This window comes from Equus asinus, chromosome 23 (assembly GCF_041296235.1).
Source record: "Equus asinus isolate D_3611 breed Donkey chromosome 23, EquAss-T2T_v2, whole genome shotgun sequence".
Lineage (NCBI taxonomy): Eukaryota > Metazoa > Chordata > Mammalia > Perissodactyla > Equidae > Equus > Equus asinus.
This window is the reverse complement of record NC_091812.1, coordinates 15465512-15484318: the sequence shown is the minus strand read 5'-3', so window position 1 is coordinate 15484318 and position 18807 is coordinate 15465512. Positions and strand designations below refer to the sequence as shown.

Genomic DNA, 18807 nt, shown 5'->3' with positions numbered 1-18807 from the left:
AAAAAAAAGATTGGCAACAGTTGTTAGCTTAGGTGCCAATCTTTAAAAAAAAAAGAGATTGACAACAGTTGTTAGCTCAGGTGCCAATCTTTAAAAAAAAAGGAATATCCCAGTATGTGTTAAAATCCAGCTTTATAGAAGCTCCTCTTCCTTTCAAGCCACTGGTTGAGGAGAGAAGGAATAGAAAAGAGGGATTATACTTCTGCTCAACCTTGTACTGGAGGTTTTAGCCAAGGCAATTAGGCAAGAAAATGAAATAAAAGACATCTGGGTTAGAAAGGAAGAAGTGAAACTCTCTCTTTTTGCAGACATGATCTTATATATAAAAAATCCTAAGGCATCCTCCCCCAAAAACTGTTCGAACTAATAAAAAAAGTTTAGTAAGGTTGCAGGATATAAGATCAATATACAGAAGTCAGTTGTGTTTCTATACAGTAGCTATAAATAATCTAAAAATGAGATTAAGAAAAATTCATACTTAGGAATAAATTTAATGAAAGATGGGCAACACATATACTGAAAACTGTAAAATGTTGTTGAAAGAAATTAAAAGAAGGGGCTAGCCTGATGGCGTAGTGATCAAGTTTACATGCTCCCTTCAGTGGCCCAGGGTTCACGGGCCTGGATGCCTGGCATAGACCTGTGCACTGCTCCTCAGCCATGCTGTGGCAGCATCCCACATACAAAAAGGAGGAAGATGGGTACAAATGTTAGCTCAAGGACAGTCTTCCTCAAGCAAAAAGAGGAGGATTGGCAACAGATATTATGTTCCTCACCAGGAAAAAATAATAATAAAATAAAAAATAAAATGTTAAAAAAAAAGAACGAAGAAGTAAATAAATGGAAAAACATGTTCATGAATTGGAAGTCTTAAGATTGTTAAGATGGCAGTACTCCCTAAACTGATGTACAGATCCAATGTAATCCCTGTCAAAATTTCAGCTGCCTTTTTTTGCCGAAATGGCCAAGCTGATCCTCACATGCAAACAGAAATTCAAGGGACCCAGAACAGCCAAAACAATCTTGAAGAAGAAGAACAAAGGTCGAGGACTCACACTTCTCAATTTCAATACTTACTACAAAGCTATAGTAATCAAGGCAATGTGGTACTGGCATAAAGACAGACATATAGATCAATGGAATAAAATTGAGAGTCTAGAAACAAACCCTTCCATTTATGGTCAGGTGACGCCTAAAGCACAATCAGCCAAAGGGGAAAAAAATCAATAAATTGGACTTCATCAAAATTAAAAACCATCAAGAAAGTGAAAAGACAACCCAGAGAATGGGAGAAAATATTTGCAAATCATATATCTGAGGGACTTGCAGTCAGGATACGTAAAAAACTCTTACAACTCAGCAATATAAAGACAACCCAATTAAAAAATGGACAAAAGATCTAAATATGCATTTCTCCAAAGAAGGTATACTAATGGCTAATAAGCACATAAAAAGATGCTTGACATTCTTAGCCATCAAGGAAATGCAAATCAAAACCTCAGTGAGACCACTTCATACCTACAAGGATAGCCACAATGAAAAAGAAGATATGAACAAGGGTTAATGAGAATTTGGAGAAGTTAGACCCTCATACACTGTTGGTGAGAATGTAAAATGGCACAGCTCCCATGGAAAGCAGTCTGGCAGATCCTCAGAAGGTTAAGCATAGCATTGCCTTATGATCCGAGAGAAATGAAAATCTAAGTCTGCAGAAGAACGTGTACACAAATGTTCACAGAAACATTATTGTTAATAGCCGAAAAGTGGAAACAACTCTGATGTCTATCAACAGATGAATGTATAAATAAAATGTTATATCCATACAGTGCAGTATTAATCAGCCATAAAAAGGAATGAAGTACTGATATGTGCTGCAAAAATGGACAGATCTTGAAAACATTCTGCTAAGAGAAAAAAGCCAGTGACAAAAGGCCACATATTGTGTGATTCCATTTATGTGAAATATTTAGAATAGGCAAATCCACAGAGACAGAAAATAGATTAATGGTTGTCAGGATCTGGGGGCAGAGGAAAATAGAAAGTGACTGCCTGGGGTATGGGGTTTCTTTTTGGGGTGATAAAAATGTTAGGGGATTAGGTACTTGGTTGCACAGCTTTGTGAATATACTAAAAACCAATGAATTGTACATTTTTAAAATGGAGAATTTTATGATATGTGAATTATGTCTTAATTTTTAAAAAAAGATAGAAATTGATGGAAATCATTGGATATTCTGTAACATCTGATAACATCACTGTAGCGTTAATGGGGTTTACCAGCAATTGTCTGAAGGAGAGATGGAAGAAGAAATTATGGCAGGAGGCAGCTGGTGTCCTCAGGACATTCGATGAGACCCAAGGAACCATTTCCAGTGCTAGATGCCAGGAAGACATCTGCATAGTGTCTGTGGTATAACACCCCACGTAGAGATGATTCACTTCTAAGCAAGCATCCCGAGTGTGTGTGTTCATTCTCTCCACCCCATGCCGTATCTTCCATTTTATTCTTGGTAATATAATCCTGACTGTCGTTCTGGTAGTGACACGTGTAGATATTTTTTTTTAACTGCTGCAGAATATTCCAGGATATGAATGTTACATAACTAACCATTTGTTAACCATTGGACATTTTGGCAATTTCTAGTTTTTTGCTTTCACAATCACTGCTGTGTTGAATGGTCTTACACTTACTGTTAGTGCACTGCATATTAAATGTAAGAGTTACATAGTACTTAGTTGCCTACAAGACAGAGGAGAGCTGTTCTCCCAGCTACTCATCCTGTTGAGCATCCTGGTGTGTGTTGGGCCTTAAACCCAGGCAAGCCCTCCACTGCTGCTGTCCCTAGTGCCTTGTGTCCTCCACCGAGGAGGGAAGAGTCTTTCTCCAGCTCCCACAGGCCATCTGCTCCTCTTTGAGTCATCAGATGAGATGAGCCTTCCCATTATCTCGGCACACAGCACCACATATGCTGCTGGTGTTCAAAACGTGCTTCCAGCCTCCCCTTGTAAAATGAAGCGTGTTTGTCTCATTGCCTCTTTCCGGGATGAAGTCATGGGGTATTTTTTGATGCAGTACAAAAAGGATTTTCCATTTTTACTCTTTCTACTTTTGCTTCCTGTAATTTTCAGTTTCTCTGTATTCCTCTGTTCTGAATGTGTGTAGCAGACTGACAGCCTGAGTTGTGTTTTGAACGTGTGTAGCAGACTGGCAGCCTGAGTTTCGTTATGGTCACTGTAGCCCTGGATAGTGAGAGAGGCAGGCCCCGTCTAACCTGGCTTATGAGGGTACAGTTCAGGTATATTGCACCTGCACCTACCTCTCTTTCCTCCGCGCCCTCCTGCACGATACAACCCTGTAAGAAGTATAATGGAAGCCTTATATTGCTTGGATCCTATACTCGTAAGCTAAATCTATCCCTGAATATATGTGGGTTGAATAAAATTCAGTTAAGTTTCCTCTAATTCATTTAGGCTTTTTTTTTTCTGTTTTATCTCCCCAATCCCCCCCCCCCCCATACATAGTTGTATATCTTAGTTGCAGGTCCTTCTAGTTGTGGCATGTGGGACGCCACCTCAACGTGGCCTGACGAGCAGTGCCATGTCCGCGCCCAGGATCTGAATCCTGGGCCGCCGCAGTGGAACATGTGAACTTAACCACTCGGCCAGGGAGCCGGCCCCGTTTAGGCTTTTTTTAAAAAATCCAAGTCACCCTTGATGCTGATTTAGCAAGGCCAAGGCTGCGTAGCAAACCTGTTGACTCCACTCCAGTGGATGTATGTTGTACTTCTAAATGCTACAGCTTAAATATGTTCTGGCCTATTTTATCTCCCTAATTATAGAATATTAGGGTCAGAAAGGACCTTAAAAGTGATTTTGCCCAACCTTCCATACCCCTGACAGCCACCCAGTTTCTACCTATTTCCAGCGTCCAGATCTCACTGCTCCGGCTTGTTCTCACCCAAACAATCCACCTGTCTGAAGACCATTGTCCTTCCTTTCCTGGACAATAGGTCACAGGTTTTGGTGAATTTGTCATCCATAACTGCAAGGCTGGGAGAACATTTGCCTTGGGCTTGGCCCTTTGTTGCCTCCCGATTGCCAGTAGCCTTCTTCAAATGTAACATCTGACCTGGACACAGCACTCTGCTGGAGGTCACACCTGTGAAGAAGGCAGTGGACTGTTACTGCTTCCCTTGATCTGGATAGTCTGGAAAAGAAAGGACAAGGATTACTGGAGTTGGACGCATGCACATGCGTGCCATACTTCGTTTTTGGACCCAGCGTCATACACGTTCTCAAGGCAATCTTACCATCTCAATGCCCGTGGATTTTTTCTCCTTGGTAACATTCATTGAGGGCTTCTGATGTGCCAAACACTGTTCTAAGCACTCTACATGTTATCTTGTTTAATGCTCAAAATTGTCTTATGAGATAGGGACTAGTATCATCTTCATTCCTGTTTGTTAGATGAGGAAACAAATGCATAGAGATGTTAAGCAGTTGGACATGTTTCCACAGCTAGTAAGGGCAGAGCTGGGATGAAAGCAGAGGTAAGTCTGGCTCCAGAGCTCAGGTCTTAACCACTGCTTTCCACACTGTCTGACCCCCTCCTCAGCAGTACTTCCTGCTCCATTCTCATTACTCCTGTTGATCGCACCTACCAATTTGTTTATTGTCTAGGAAGCCACATTAATCTCTTGCTGCATATTGAGTTAGCAGACGATTTAACATACTAAATCTTTTTCATCGGTAAACGCTTAATTTTAAAAACCTCTTTGCCCTTATTAACTTTTTCTTATTAATTTTGGATCCTCATTCCACCTGTGGTTGCCGTTCTTGACTGTGGATGCTGTCTGTCAATCAATCAGCTAGACTCCCAACTTCAACTCATATGCAAATCTGTCAGCCAGTAAGTTGTTAGTCCTTGGGCACAGCCCTAAGAACTCCCTCCTGGTTTTAGCAAGTAATTAATCAACAGCCTTAGGGTTTTGCTTTTTAACTTTCTCTAATGCCATGAAACAGCCACCACACACTCCCCACCGTATGCTCACCCACCATATCCATTCTGTGAGCTGACTAGTAGAGGTTAGGATGCCTGAAGCCCAGAGTGAATTTTTGGAAGTGGCCCTTGAGATACTATGCTAACTCCTATAGTTCATCATTTTCTCTTCTTCTTCTTCTTTTTTTTTTTTGTGAGGAAGATTGGCCCCGAATCTTCCTGGTCTTCCTTATGCTCCAAACATCCCCTCAAAAGCCGTTTTTGTTGTCCTGGGCATTCTCCATTAGCATTGGCTCATCCTGAATTTTTGCCTTCCTGGCAACGGTTTTACAGCTTCCTTGCTCTTATATGTAGCTTTGGTGTTCTTCTTTCTCCAGCATCTCCCCTCGTCATCTTTTGGATGTGTCTTCTGAAAATCCACCTGATCAGCAACCTCCTGCACACTCATGTTGATGTCGTTGCTCTCCATTTTCTTCTTTGTCTCCTTTGAAAATGTGTCCAAATGATTTCTTGCCGTGTTGAATGTGGCGATGGACTGCTCAGACCATTGTGTTAGTCTGTTCCTTATTTTTTTCTCTGTTTGTGAATTTGTTTCTTAGAGAGGAATTTCTGATTTATGGCCCTTCAAAACCTGAGGACTATTTTGATTTTGTATTGATGTTCATGACTTTCTGCTTTTCTGAGTTTCATCTTTCATTTTGCTACCCTGCTTATCAAAATCCGTGGAGTTTGTTCGTGTTTTCCACAGTTCTGCCAGCTACAAAGTCCTTCTTTATCATCCCCTTCAGCCGCTGACCTCTCCTATAGGCACCAACCACTGCCTCCTTTCCCCATCAGGGACCAGAATGTACCTTCTTTACTTTCCTCTGACTCCTTCGAGGGATGCCTCCTTCTGTCTTAAGTCATTTTAGCAATTGCCTTTTTCAACACCAGAGTCATATCCTGCTATGTGTGCTACAGGATAATGGTCCCTGATGGGGAAGAACCTTCATGCCGGATAGCTGTTAAATTCATCGGGAAAAGCATGCAGATAATCAAACTTGCCAAACTCCAGTAGCTTCGATACAGTACGATTTCCTTAGTTAAAAGTGTACACAATGTTTTATCCACTTCTCTTTGGTAACACTGACCAAAGGCAAGTCAGTGGCTCAGATCAGTACTGTGAGGCCAATGCCTACACAAAGGTCGTATTTAACTTCCTCCTTTATTAGGGGCTGAGTGAGGGCCCTGCTCCTGGACTGAGAGCTCGTGGAGCAGCTGTGACTGATACTCAGACAGGGATGTTGAAATGCTGATTAATCCCTTTCTGTCTCTTTTCTGGGATGCTTAGTCCCTGGCTCAAGCACCACAGTAGTGAGTTTATAGATGGAGATATCTCATGGCTCTCACTTTGACTGCCAAGGAATATGAGATGGAGAACTCTGGCGGATGGCCCGTCTGGGCCGTGGCAGGGCAGTGGGTGTTCAGACCCAAGCTGACACGCCTGAGCACCTTTCAGAGGCATTTTCCCAGATCCCGTCCCTGGTGATAGTTCTGCAGAATCAGCCCTTTGTTCAGGAGGTTTGATTCCAAATCAAATCACGGTGTATCAAATGTCACTGCCGGCTGAAAGCTCTTTACGTGTCCCTGTTGCCTCTGAGTGCAGTGGAGAAGGAAGGAGGTGGGCAGGGAAAGGCCATGCTAATCGCAGTTGTTACATGTGGTGCCAGGTACAACAGAAACCAAGGGCGTTTAAGCCCAAACGACCTTGGTAACTTGATCGCTCACATTCCATGTATTCCAGCCAAGGAAATAAACACTGGCGTATAATGTCTAAGAGATGCTTAACACTTTTCTTTCACAAAGTGCTTTCACCTTATCTGAGCCTCATCACACTCTTCACAGGTGAGGAGACTGAGCTTCAGGGAGGGTAAGCGACGTGTCTAAGGCACGATGAGAATGGGGGCCTGGATCCTGGGAACGTCCCGGAATGCAGCTAGGACTTTGGTGTTCTGTGGACCCAGGTTTCAGCTTAAACCCTGCCACTAACTAGCTTTGTGGTCTTCTTCAGGCCTCACTTTCCTTTGCTTTTCAATGGGCATAGTCACAGTACCTGCCCCATCAGGTTCTCATGAGGATAGAAGGACATGATACTTAAAAAGAGCTTGGCAGAGTACCTGGCACAGGAGGATAACAGGAAATGGTAGCTGTTAGAATTAGTTCAATTCTTCATCCATTAGGAATCATTCTGCTACAATTAATAGAATAGTAAAGCAATGTTGACTTAAACAAATAGGGTTTTTCTTTTTTCATACAGTAAGAAGTGTGAAGACAGGCAGTCTTGGGCTGGCCAGCAGCTGAATGATACCATCAAAGACTATTTACCTTCTTTCATTCCATTCTGGTTTCCATAGCATGTTGACTTGCTGCCTCTTGGTTGCAAGGTGGCTGCTGCAGCTCCATCCGTCATGTTTGGGGGGAAGAGGTGCAGTACCAGTCGTATTTCCCCCTTTTGTAAAGAAAGCAAAAGCTTTCTCAGAGCCCCTCTCCCAACAGCAGACATTTGCTTTTGTCTCATTGGCCAGGACTGTCTTCTATCTGTAGTTGCAAGCACACTTGGAAAGTGAGCATTTAAGTGGGCAGGGAAGAAGGTGGATGATAATGGGAGTAGACTGAGCCAACTGTATTGGCCACAGTTCTTCCTGCCTCTCACAATGTCATTTAAAAAAATATTTCCTTGCCCTCAGGTGTAGAGGGCTTTGTGAGTCCTAGGCATATGTTCATGGCACACCAATAGCAACGCCTCTTTTCTGGACTTTGATTCTCACAGAATGTGTACTGGTTCATGTGCATCTTTTTTTAAAAAACTTTTTAATTGAAATATACGTACACTAAAGTACACATATTTCTAGATGGCTCAGCAGATTTTTACTGTTTATCCTCATGAAAGCACCACTGAGATTAATGTAGAGAACATCTGGAGCATCCAGAAACCTTCCTCTTTTTCTCTGCTTGTCCAACACTCCCTCCCAAAGGTCACCATTATTCTGATCTCTGTCCCCATAGATCTGTTTTGCCTGTTCTTTAGACTTCGTGTAAGTGGCATCGTACATTTGTATGTACTCTTTCTGGCTGTGAATTCTTTCAGTCACCTGTGAGAGTCGTCTGTCATTGCACATGGTGCTAGTTCGTTTGTTTCCTGCCTTCTTCCTGTGCTTTGTCTCTCTGCATAGACCTGGGATAGGCGGCAGTGTGAGAACCAGAGTAGCACAGAAATGGAAGTCACCCTTGTTCCACGTGGGGAGTATCTTTTCCTTCTAACAACCACCCCCTTTGAGTTCTTGCAGTTTGTCTGGGCACTGCTCTCTCCAGCACCAAGTCTACTGTAAAAGGAATCTCGTGGGGACTTGTACGTTTGCCTTGGATGCTGTCAGCATAAAAGAATTTTCTCGAACATTTCTTCATTTGGAGAGGGTGGAAGAAGCGAGTAAGAGAGGGATGCTTTCTGGAAGGACATTTTTAGGCAAAGGAAAAAACCACCAACTAAAGGCATCCTTAGTCACTTGAGCCTGGAAGCCAGCCTTTGGAGAAGAGATTTACTTGGATCTCCTGTGTTCCTCCCCTTCTAGTAGTCCTACTTCAGAGCTGAAGGGCGTAAGAAACTCACAGCAACTTTGTCTCTTTTGGGGCTGGGAAAACTGGTTTGAATTCAGGCTGACTCTGAGAAGCCGTCTTCCTCCCAAAGCTGTGGGTGGTGAGCTTTCCCTATCAAGGCCAGAGTGGCTTTCTTTATAAAACCACTCAACCCCAGGACACACTTGAGAGCAGGAATAAAGCTGATGCTTTTCAGTGGAGTCTCAAATGAAGATGAAAAGGATGAGTTATTCTTGCAAGTATGGTCATGTACGTAAGTCAGGGATCAAGCAGAAGAATGGAAACTATGCAGTTAGCTCTAGGAGCCGGTCGCCATCTCTCCTTGAGGTAGCTGCTGATTCCCTGCCTTGTGTCTGCTGGGTTAATGTACTGGAATATTCAGGAGAGACTTACTCAGGGCTTCTTTGCTTGGCAGCTAGGGCACACTGCAGTGGGACTGATTCAGCAAGCTGGGTCATCCCCAAGCTGTTCCATTCAGGTCCAGCATCCTTGCACGTTTGTTTCTGTGGGCATGTGGGATTGAGCAGATGAACCACTAAGATCGTTGCCTCTAACATCAGATGACCGACCTTGGACTTAGCAATATTTATTGCTAACAACTTTAGAATATTTTATTAAGTTTATTGAGTAATTTTGTATCCCCAGCCCTTGCTAGGGGCTTTCTGCATATTATGTCAGTTATTCCCCACAGGACCTAGTGAGATAGGTGGCATTATTCCCATTTTGCAAGTGAGTAAATTGAGGATTAGAGAATTTAAGAAACCTACTAGTAAGCAACAGGTAGTAAGAGGTAGATTTGAGACTCAACTTGAGGTCTCGGGTTCCAGACCACACTACCTTTAAAACTAACCCCCCACCTTTCTGATGTGCCAAGCCTCCTGTCAGTCCTTGCCCTCCCCCACCCCAGCACACACGCTTCAAAGCTTGTCTAATAAGGGACTGGTTTTAGAACAACTGAAAGCTGCAAATACCTTGTTACATATTTTGATTTTAGCTAGTTGAAGCTTCACTGTAACATAATTACATTTTATTACAGGAATTTTTAAAAATATTTAAAACCATAGAGCGTATGGAAAACACCCTGATAAACAAGAAGGAGACATTGGTTTCAGTCCTAATGTCGCCACAAATGAAACAAGCTGTGGGACCTTGGCTGCAGACTTAATTTCTGTGTGCCTAGGTTTCCCTCATTTGTGAAATGAGGAGGTTGATGTATGTGATTACTAATGTCCCTACCTGTTCTAAAAACATGGGCTTCTATCACTTCTTTTTGTGTGTGTGTGTGATTCTGAAATGGCTTCAGAGTGCAAATGTTGCCTAAAAGAACCTTTAATAACTAAATGCAAATCAAGAGAAGTGGATAACAGTGGGGCTTTCAGATTTTTTTTTTAAAAAGATATAAATTCTTTACTCTTCCAAGTAAAGCTACATTTTCCATTGCATTTCCCAGTCCATCATTCCTACCAAAAGAAAAGTATATAGGTTCTTAAATAATTCATATTGGAGCTTAGACTCCTCAAGGGTCTGGCAAGCTTTAATCTTGGATAAGATGACGTAAAATATGGCCAATAGCCAACCTCAGGTTGCCAACCTAGATATAAATCCCTCCTTGTTCAGTGTATGAATTTGTAACGTAAACTGTTTTAAATTTTACCTGGTACTATTGAGTAGAATTAAGATGCTGTAGAGCAACTCTGAAAATAAGAAATAAGAAGAATAGGGGCTGGCCCAGTGATGCAGCGGTTAAGTGTGCACGTTCCGCTTTGGCGGCCCGGGGTTCACCAGTTCAGATCCCGGGTGCGGACATGGCATGGCTTGTCAAGCCATGCTGTGGTAGGCGTCCCACATATAAAGGGGAGGAAGATGGGCACAGATGTTAGCTCAGCGCCAGTCTTCCTCAGCAAAAAGAGGAGGATTGGCAGCAGTTAGCTAAGGGCTAACCTTCCTCAAAAAAGAAGAAGATGTTATGATATAATTAGCTAAGAATGTGCTATAATTAAAGAAAATTTCACTGCATCGTTTTAGACCCAATAAAGAGGAAACTGGCCGCGTGAGTGACTCAGGATCGTCTGTCATCAAACACGGTCTCAATCCGGAGAAGGCCTTCATGCAGGTTCATTATTTAAAGGTGAGCACATCTGAGTGACAGAAGCCATTGGTGGTGGTGCAGCACTTTTTAGGGTGTCCATGTAGACAGTGAAGATTAGTAACGTGCTTGGGACAAAATAAAAGAAATCAACATTTTAATGACATTTAACTAGGCAGATATCTGATTGTCCAATAATTAAAGCACTTCATACCCCAGAAATGAGGCATGAATCAAAGGGAGCTGAACTATTCCCTTCTCTGCAACTCCCTTCTCCCTGCTTCATGTTGGCTTTGAAGAACAGAATCTTAAAATTGCTGTTGGGTTCCAACTAGAAGACAGGAGTAATGAGGAAGTATTTTAAGTGGTAAAGGCCTTTCCTGATAGCTGTGGGAGAGAGGAGCTGGGCCGCTCTTCTCTTTTGGTCCATGAGAGATGTCCAGGCTTTATGTAAACCAAAGACAAATCAGATGATGATGCCATTAACAGATGAGTTGAAAGCAAAGAGTAGATCCTTAATTTCCAGGCCCAACCTTGTGAGAATATAAAGGGCAGCCTGGGACAGGTCAGATGGAACATCGTCGATGTCTATAAGTGCTGGGGGACAAGTTAGGATTGACTGTGTAAGCGTTTTTCTGATGAACCCATGATAGCCATTTTGTTTTCTTCTTCCTTTCTTCTAGGGCTATTTCCTTCTCCGGTTCCTTGCCAAAAGACTTGGAGATGACACCTATTTTTCATTTTTAAGAAAATTTGTGCACACATTCCATGGGCAGTTGATTCTTTCCCAGGTAATTTACGGGTCCTGAGTTTGTGCTATCCAGTTGCGGGGGTTGTGGCACTTGGGGACTAGGTTATGTGAGTATTAAGAAGTCGGGAAAAGCATCACGACACAATGCAGTAGGAAAAGGAGGAAGTGAATGAAGTGGACACAGGAGTGTTGTTTCGGGGGGGGCAATCTCCCTGTAGTTCTGGGACAGACTGTACCCCAACGCTGTCTGGCGCACAGTGATGTGGATAGCTGTACCTTCAGAGACTTTAAAAACGGAAACAAAACCATCCTGCTGTTCTCTCTACCTGGAACAATCTTCGCAAAGTTGGCTCCTTCTTACCGTTTTGTCTCAGCTGAGATTTCACAATCTCAGAGTCACCCCAGCTAAACAGCTATGCATCCACCCTGTTATTTTATACCCTTCGCCCTTTTCTCTGCCTTCATTATCATTGCCATTACTTATAATTATATTTTCTTTTATGAGTCCATTTGTTTTTCTGTCTCCTCCATTCTATGTGTAAGCTCAACGAGGCCAGACCATACTCTTTATTTCACCAGTACGGAAGACATGATTGGTACAGCATATGTATTTGGTAAACAAATAGATTAATAATAAGATAACACTGAAATATTTAGACAGCCTGGCCACAAAACTGTCAGAGCAAGACTCTGTCAGCTTACACAGGTATGGGGCTGAGCTGCACGGACCAAGAAGGTTAAGAATGAGGAAGAGGCTCTGAAAACAGTGCTTGTAACTGAGAGAGAATAGAGGATGCAGCCTCTGCACAGATTGGACTGATGAGTAATTTTGATATTTGGCAGTTGTGCTCATAGACGATTTTGAAGTCACATTGTCCACAATGTTAGGTGTAAAGGACGTGCGTGTATAATCTGAACACATATGGAGGGAATAGCGTGAATGTCACCAGACTAGATGGCGAGTCCTCATCTCTGCATTCCTTTTATTGTTGTGGTTGGGGGGAGAAAGAGTTTTCCTAAACGTGTATTTCGAAAGGCAACTTGAAAACTGGCTCAGAAGTCTTATTGTTTGGTTGACTGATTAGCCCCAAATTCCTCCTGCTTAAAACCACTTCTCACCAAGATCCTGCAGTGTTAACTGAGCGCATTGCATTTACCATGACTTCTGAGGTTCTGATTTCAGCTTCCCATGAACACTTAGTGCTGCCTCCACCAAATGGTTCGATTTTTCTTTTGTTTGTCTCTTTTAAATAATAGCTTTATTGTTTTTCATAACAGCTTTATTGAGCTATAATTCACATACTGTAAAACTCACCCTTTTAAAGTGTACGAATCAGTGGTTTTTAGTGTATTCACACGGTTGTACAACCATCACCACTCTAATTTCAGAACATTTTCATCACCCCAAAAGAAACCCACATCCATTAGCAGTCGCTGCCCCAATTCTACCTCCCCCCAGCCCTAGGCAACCACTAACCTACTTTCTGTCTCTATGGATGTGCCCGTTCTGGACATTCCATATAAATGGAGTCATATATTATGTGAGCTTTCATGTCTGGCTTCTTTCATTTAGCATAATGTTTTCAAGGTTCATGTTGTAGCATCTATCAGTACTTCATCGCTCTTTTCTTATTTCAATTTTTATTTTTTAAATTGTGGTAAAATATACTTAACAAAATAACCATTTTTAAGTATATAATTCGGTGCATTAAGTACATTTAAATTGTTGTGCAACCATCACCTCCATGCATTGCCAGAACGTTTTGAAATTCCCAAACTGAAACTTGTATCTGCTAAACAGTACCTCCACATTCTTCCCTCTCCCCAGCTTTGGCAGCCACCATTCTACTTTCTGTCTCTGTGAGTTTGACTGCTCTAGGGACCTCATGTAAGTGGACTCATGCAATATTTGTCCTTTTGTATTTAACTTACTTCACTTAGCGTAATATCTTCAAGGTTCATTCATGTCGTGGCATGTGTCAGAATTTCTTTCCTTTTTAAGACTTAATACTCCACTGTGTGTGTATGCCGCATTTTGTTTATCTGTTCATCCATTGGTGGACACTTGGGTTCTTTACACCTTTTGGCTCTTGTGAATAATGCTGGTATGAACATTAGTGTACAAATATCATTCAAGTTCCTGCTTTCAATTCTTTTGAGTATATACCCAGAAGTGGAATTGCTAGATTATATGGTAATTCAATATTTTGAAGAACTGCCATACTATTTTCTACTGTGTCTGTACCATTTTACATTCTCGCCAGCAATACACAAGGGTTCCAATTTCTTCACATCCTCACCAACACTTACAATTTTCTGTTTTTTTGATAGTAGCCATCCTAGTGGGTATGAAGTGGTATCTCATTGTGGTTTTAATTTGCATCTCTCTGATAGGTAATGATGTTGAACTTTCTTTCCTGTGCTTATCGACCATTTGTCTATCTTCTTTGGAAAAATATCTATTTAGATTCTTTGCCAATTTTGGGGGGAGGGAATTGTTTTTTATTATTGAGTTGTAAGAGTACTTTGTATATTGTAGATTTAAGTACCTTATCAGATATATGATTTGCAGATATTGTCTTCATTGCCTAATTGAAGGTTATGAAGATTTACTCCTATGTTTTCTTCTAAGAGTTTGATAGTTTTAGCTCTTACATTTAGGTTTCTTATCCATTTTGAGTTAATTTTTGTATATGATGTGAGGTAGATGGTCCAACTTCATTCTTCTGCATCTTAACATCCAGTTGCTCATAAGCATTTGTTGAAAAGCCTATTATTTCCCTCCACTGAATTATCTTGGAAAACCTTGTTGAAAATCAAGTGACCAAAAATGTAAGAGTTTATTTCTGGACTTTCAATTCTGTTCCATTGCTCTCTATTTCTGTCCTTACACCGGTACCGCAGTGAGTTTAGAAATTATTGCTTTTTTGACTGAAACATACTCATTATAAAAAAATTCAATCAATACAGAAAAGTACAGAAAAGAATAATGTAAAATATCACTCAAAACCCCATACTCATAAATACCTATAATTAATACTAGGTGAACATCATTCCAGAAATTGCACTCTCTATTTCTCTGTCTTTCTATATGTTATAAATGATACGTGTGTATGTATCTGTGTGTACATGTGTATGTAGTGTGTATATGTGTGTCTGTGTGTCTGTGTGTATATACATGTATAGATACAAGATACGTTCAGAAATAATTTTATAAAAATAGCATGTGTGCTTTTTAATGAAATGTTTTAAATTATATTTTACTTGAATTTAGCAAATGAAAAAGAAACTAAAATGAATCTAAAGGACTTTGCCAAACTTCAGATAAATGTAGGAGAGATCGTTTCCTAAAGGATTCTTCTACGTTTAAGAAACACAATTATAAAAAATCTTTGAGGTCGAAATTGTTATTTTTTTCTCTTTAGTCAAATATTTAATTTTTAGAAAGCATGAGTTTATTCACTTCTGTAAAAGGTGAGGAAATCAGCAGTTATGTACTTCCTCTACTTTTCCCCAAATTCTAACTTTATCGTAGTTAATATTTTTACATAGTTAAGGTTTATATCATGTATGGTATTGCTGTAAACATAATTTTCACAGTTGTGTAATCTTAGATCTGTATTTAAATTCATCACCAGTCATTTCACCATGCTTCTATATTCATGAATATTTTGATTCAACTTTTTGTTGGCTGAATTCCGTTACCAAATTGATGTTCAAGTTGCAGACTCACTGGTTCTGTGCTTTTTGAGTTCTTAGTGCTTGAGAATGTTTGCCTGTTGTCTTTATATTTGAATTACAAACTGGCTGCGTATAATATTCTTGGGTCACGTTTTCATTTTCTCAGAACTTTGTGGATATTGCTCAGCTCCCTTCTGTCATTAAATACTGCTATTGAAACTTTTGAAGTCAGCCTACTTTTTCCTCTTTATACCACTCAGATGACAGAAGAATTCTTTCTTTATCTTTGACATTTAGTAATTTAATCAGAAAATGGCTTGGTGTCCATGAGTCTCCATCAGTTTTTTTCCTGGAAAACAGTGTACATTTTTAGTCTTAGCTTGTATTCTTCCTTTTTTCAGTGAAATGGTCTTAATTGTATCTTTGAACACATTCTTTTTTTTTCCCCCTTGCAGGGTTCTGAATTTCACGGTTACCAGTTATCCTTCTATTGTGTCGTCTTTGCCCTCCATATTTGTTATTTTCCAGTTGCTTTGGTCTTTTCGGTCTTCATGGCATATGTTTATCTGAAGCTACGTTATGATTTTTATTATTATTAATTTTTTTTCTTTAGTGTCTGTTCTTCTCCTTGCTATTTCTATTTTATTAACGCTCCTATCATGGTATTATTTTGTTCTTAATTTATTTCATTTGCTTTGAAATCTCTCTTTTCATCTCATTTTGTTGTTTTGTCATCTTGTCTTTGAGCTTTCATTCTACTGAGTTTATGTTCTTATTATGATCTTTTGTTAATTTATGGTGTAATGCATTCATGGAGAATTTTCTTCTGTTCCTTGGATTATGTTTTCTTCAAGACTGGATCCTTTGTCTTTTCTGTTATGCTTCTTATTTCTGTCTCTCTCTTTATGTGAGTTTTGTTGTATTCATTTGCATGGTTGCCATACTTTTCTCCTTGCTCATTCTCAGCCTGAGTAGCGCTGTCCTGCCCTTTTATTTATTCTCATATGTATTGGAACATCATCCCTGATTTCTTTCCCAACACTTCTTAGACGTGTTTTTCTTCCCCTCTGAGCTGCAGTTTGAAGCTTGGATATTATGCATGGAGGGGGCAGAGGGGAGGAGTTGCACCGGAGCTGTGTACAGCCTTTGTTGTATGAATTTGGCTCCACTAACTCTTGAAATTTTGTTAAATGTCCCCAGCCCAAATCTCGTCCCCTAATTTGGGTGCAGCTTTTTCCCACTGCAGGTGCTCTCTCAGCTAGTGCTGTCCCTCCAGCTCAGCTTGGAGCTCCAGAAGCTGTACAGTTGCTCAGAGTGTCATCCTCAAGTTGTTCATTTCCCAAGTTTTACTCATCTCTCTCTAACAAACAGTTCTAGTTTCTCCACAGTCAAAAAAAGAGGAAAGATAAAGATTGTCTTGTTTCTTTCCAAGTGTGTGGGTGTTTGTGGGGTTTGGGCGTTCACCATGAAGTCCCGCTATGCTAAGCGTGAGAGTGGGGGTGGCGCAGAGGGAGGTTTGGGGGCTGTGTTGGAATCTTATGCTCTTTCCTGAGTTGTCTCTTTTTGAAGTTTGTGCCATGAGGCTGCATACTTCTTTCCTTGTTTGGATGCTGATGGTAAAGTTTTTGCTGTTTTTTTGTTTTTCATTTTTAAGGAAGGCTATCGTCCAGTTTCTTTACTGAGAAATTCCTCAATTTCTTCTTCTTCCTGTTTACTTCTTAATCCCTTCCCTTCTGAACACCCCATCTGTCTAGCATGTTGGTATTATCATCTTTCCAGCCCTCTGTAAAACTGCTCTCTTGAGCTTAGCAGTGACTTCTTCCTGACCATTTCATTTCTTCTTACCTGCCATCTCTGTCCTTGCTTCAACATTTTCATTATTCGTTTTGCCTCTCCTACCTCCCTCTCCTCATGACCATGGTAATTATTCATAAAACGTCTGACAGAAATTGCTAATCCTGTGTAATTATTAGGCCAATGTCCGTTTACTGGATAAACTGGATAAATCTACATGCACCTGCTTTGTATTGGATACTTTCACCAAGACTAAAAAATAATTACCAAATTAGCCATGTGCCCAGTCAATGTAGTTTTTTTAAATGGTAATGTTTAGTTTAGTGTTGGTAGGTGTTAATCAAAATAAGCTGTCTGGGACTGACCTAATCAGCATATAGATTATTATGAGAGTAGGAAATGAAGACAAAATCTCAAACAACGTGATTTTTTTCAATTAAAAAATTTTTTTTGCAGTGAAGATTTGCCCTAAGTTAACATCTGTTGCCAGTCTTCCTCTTTTTTTTCCTTCCTTCCCCCACAAAGCTCCAATACATCGTCATGTATGGTTGTAAGCTATTCTGGTTCTTCTATGTGAGTTGCCACCACAGCACGGCTACTGACAGACAAGTGGTGTGGTTCTGCACCCAGGAACCGGACTCGGGCTGCCAAAGCAAAGCACACCGAACTTTAACCACTAGGCCCTCAGGGCTGGCTCAAGAGTGCATTTTTTGGCTGGAATGTGGGCTTGCAACAGTTCCCAAGGATCCAGATAAAAGTTCATCCCAGCGCACTGTCAAAACAGCAGAGTTTTTGTTTGTTTGTTTGTTTTTGTGCCTTTGCTTTAATCTTTTTTCAGGCATACTGTAGAGGTGACAAATTGGGACCTCCTAGCATTAGTTGCTAACTGACTTTGTCAGTGATTCTAGATCAATGTCAATATTCTAGATGCTGTCAATTTATCCTAGAGTCCATCTTAAAGGAAAGTCCTCCTTTGTCCAGTTAAGATTTGTAAGTTGCTTTTTTAAAGATGCCAACATACTAAAGGGAAGAGTGAAGACAGATGAAAGAATTGAAAGAGAGGTGGTGAGGGAAGGAATAGTTGTGACATAAAAACATCATTCTGCCGTGGAGAGTGGAGAAAAGCTTCTATGATGAGTCCATTCCATGGTTATATGCCAATTTACGAAAAGAACCAGGAAAACTAGCATTTTGTGGTGAAAGATTAGGTCTGTGAAAGGAGTAAGAAGGGTCAAGTGGGCTGATTCCACTGATAGGTGGTATGACGACTGCCTCGATGAGACCAAGCATCTTCTCGAACTGCCTGGAGCCTAGGGCAGAAGGAGCATGTCTGCGCTGTAGACGAACATTCCCATAGCCTGTGGGAATACAGGCTCCATGTCTTAGGGGTGCTTGTGGTGTTCAGTTCTGCTTATCCAATGTGATTTCCTAGACCTGTTATCCCCAGCATTGCTTGGCAACATCCAGCCAACTGCTATGTGGTCTGCAGGTATTGGCTCTGATGCAGAAAGAGGCAGGTGGCCACCTGTTAGGAGGTAGGACAGCTGTCTTTCTTAAAAAATGAAGCAGGGACTGGCCCGGTGGTGTAGTGGTTAAGTTCGCACACTCTGCTTCAGTGGCCCAGGGTTCGTGAGTTTGGATCCCAGGCGCAGACCTACATACTGCTCATCAGCCATGCCGTGGCAGTGTCCCATATACAAAATAGAGGAAGATTGGTACATTTGTTAGCTCAGGGCTAATCTTCCTCACCAAAAGAAAAAAAAAAAAAGCAGTGTTTCTTGGGTACCTCATGCACTTTTCCTGTATTCACACAAAACTCTGGAACATTATGCTCTGCAATCCTATAAAGAAAGATCCGATTGT

The 18807-nt window shown here is 40.9% G+C and overlaps 1 protein-coding gene across 35 annotated transcripts in view; it reads left to right on the top strand.

Annotated features, from left to right (window-relative positions):
* AOPEP (aminopeptidase O (putative)) overlaps positions 1–18807 on the top strand; it is a 374345-nt gene that overhangs the window by 199346 nt on the left and 156192 nt on the right. For all 35 annotated transcript variants that reach the window (XR_011497286.1, XR_011497284.1, XR_011497285.1 and 32 more), the window contains 2 exons: positions 10658–10760; positions 11402–11509. Coding sequence is in view for 30 of the 35 variants with exons in the window: in XM_070495582.1 (XP_070351683.1) it covers positions 10658–10760; positions 11402–11509 (211 nt within the window). In the remaining 5 variants the exon portion in view is untranslated. The remainder of the gene's footprint in view (positions 1–10657; positions 10761–11401; positions 11510–18807) is intronic.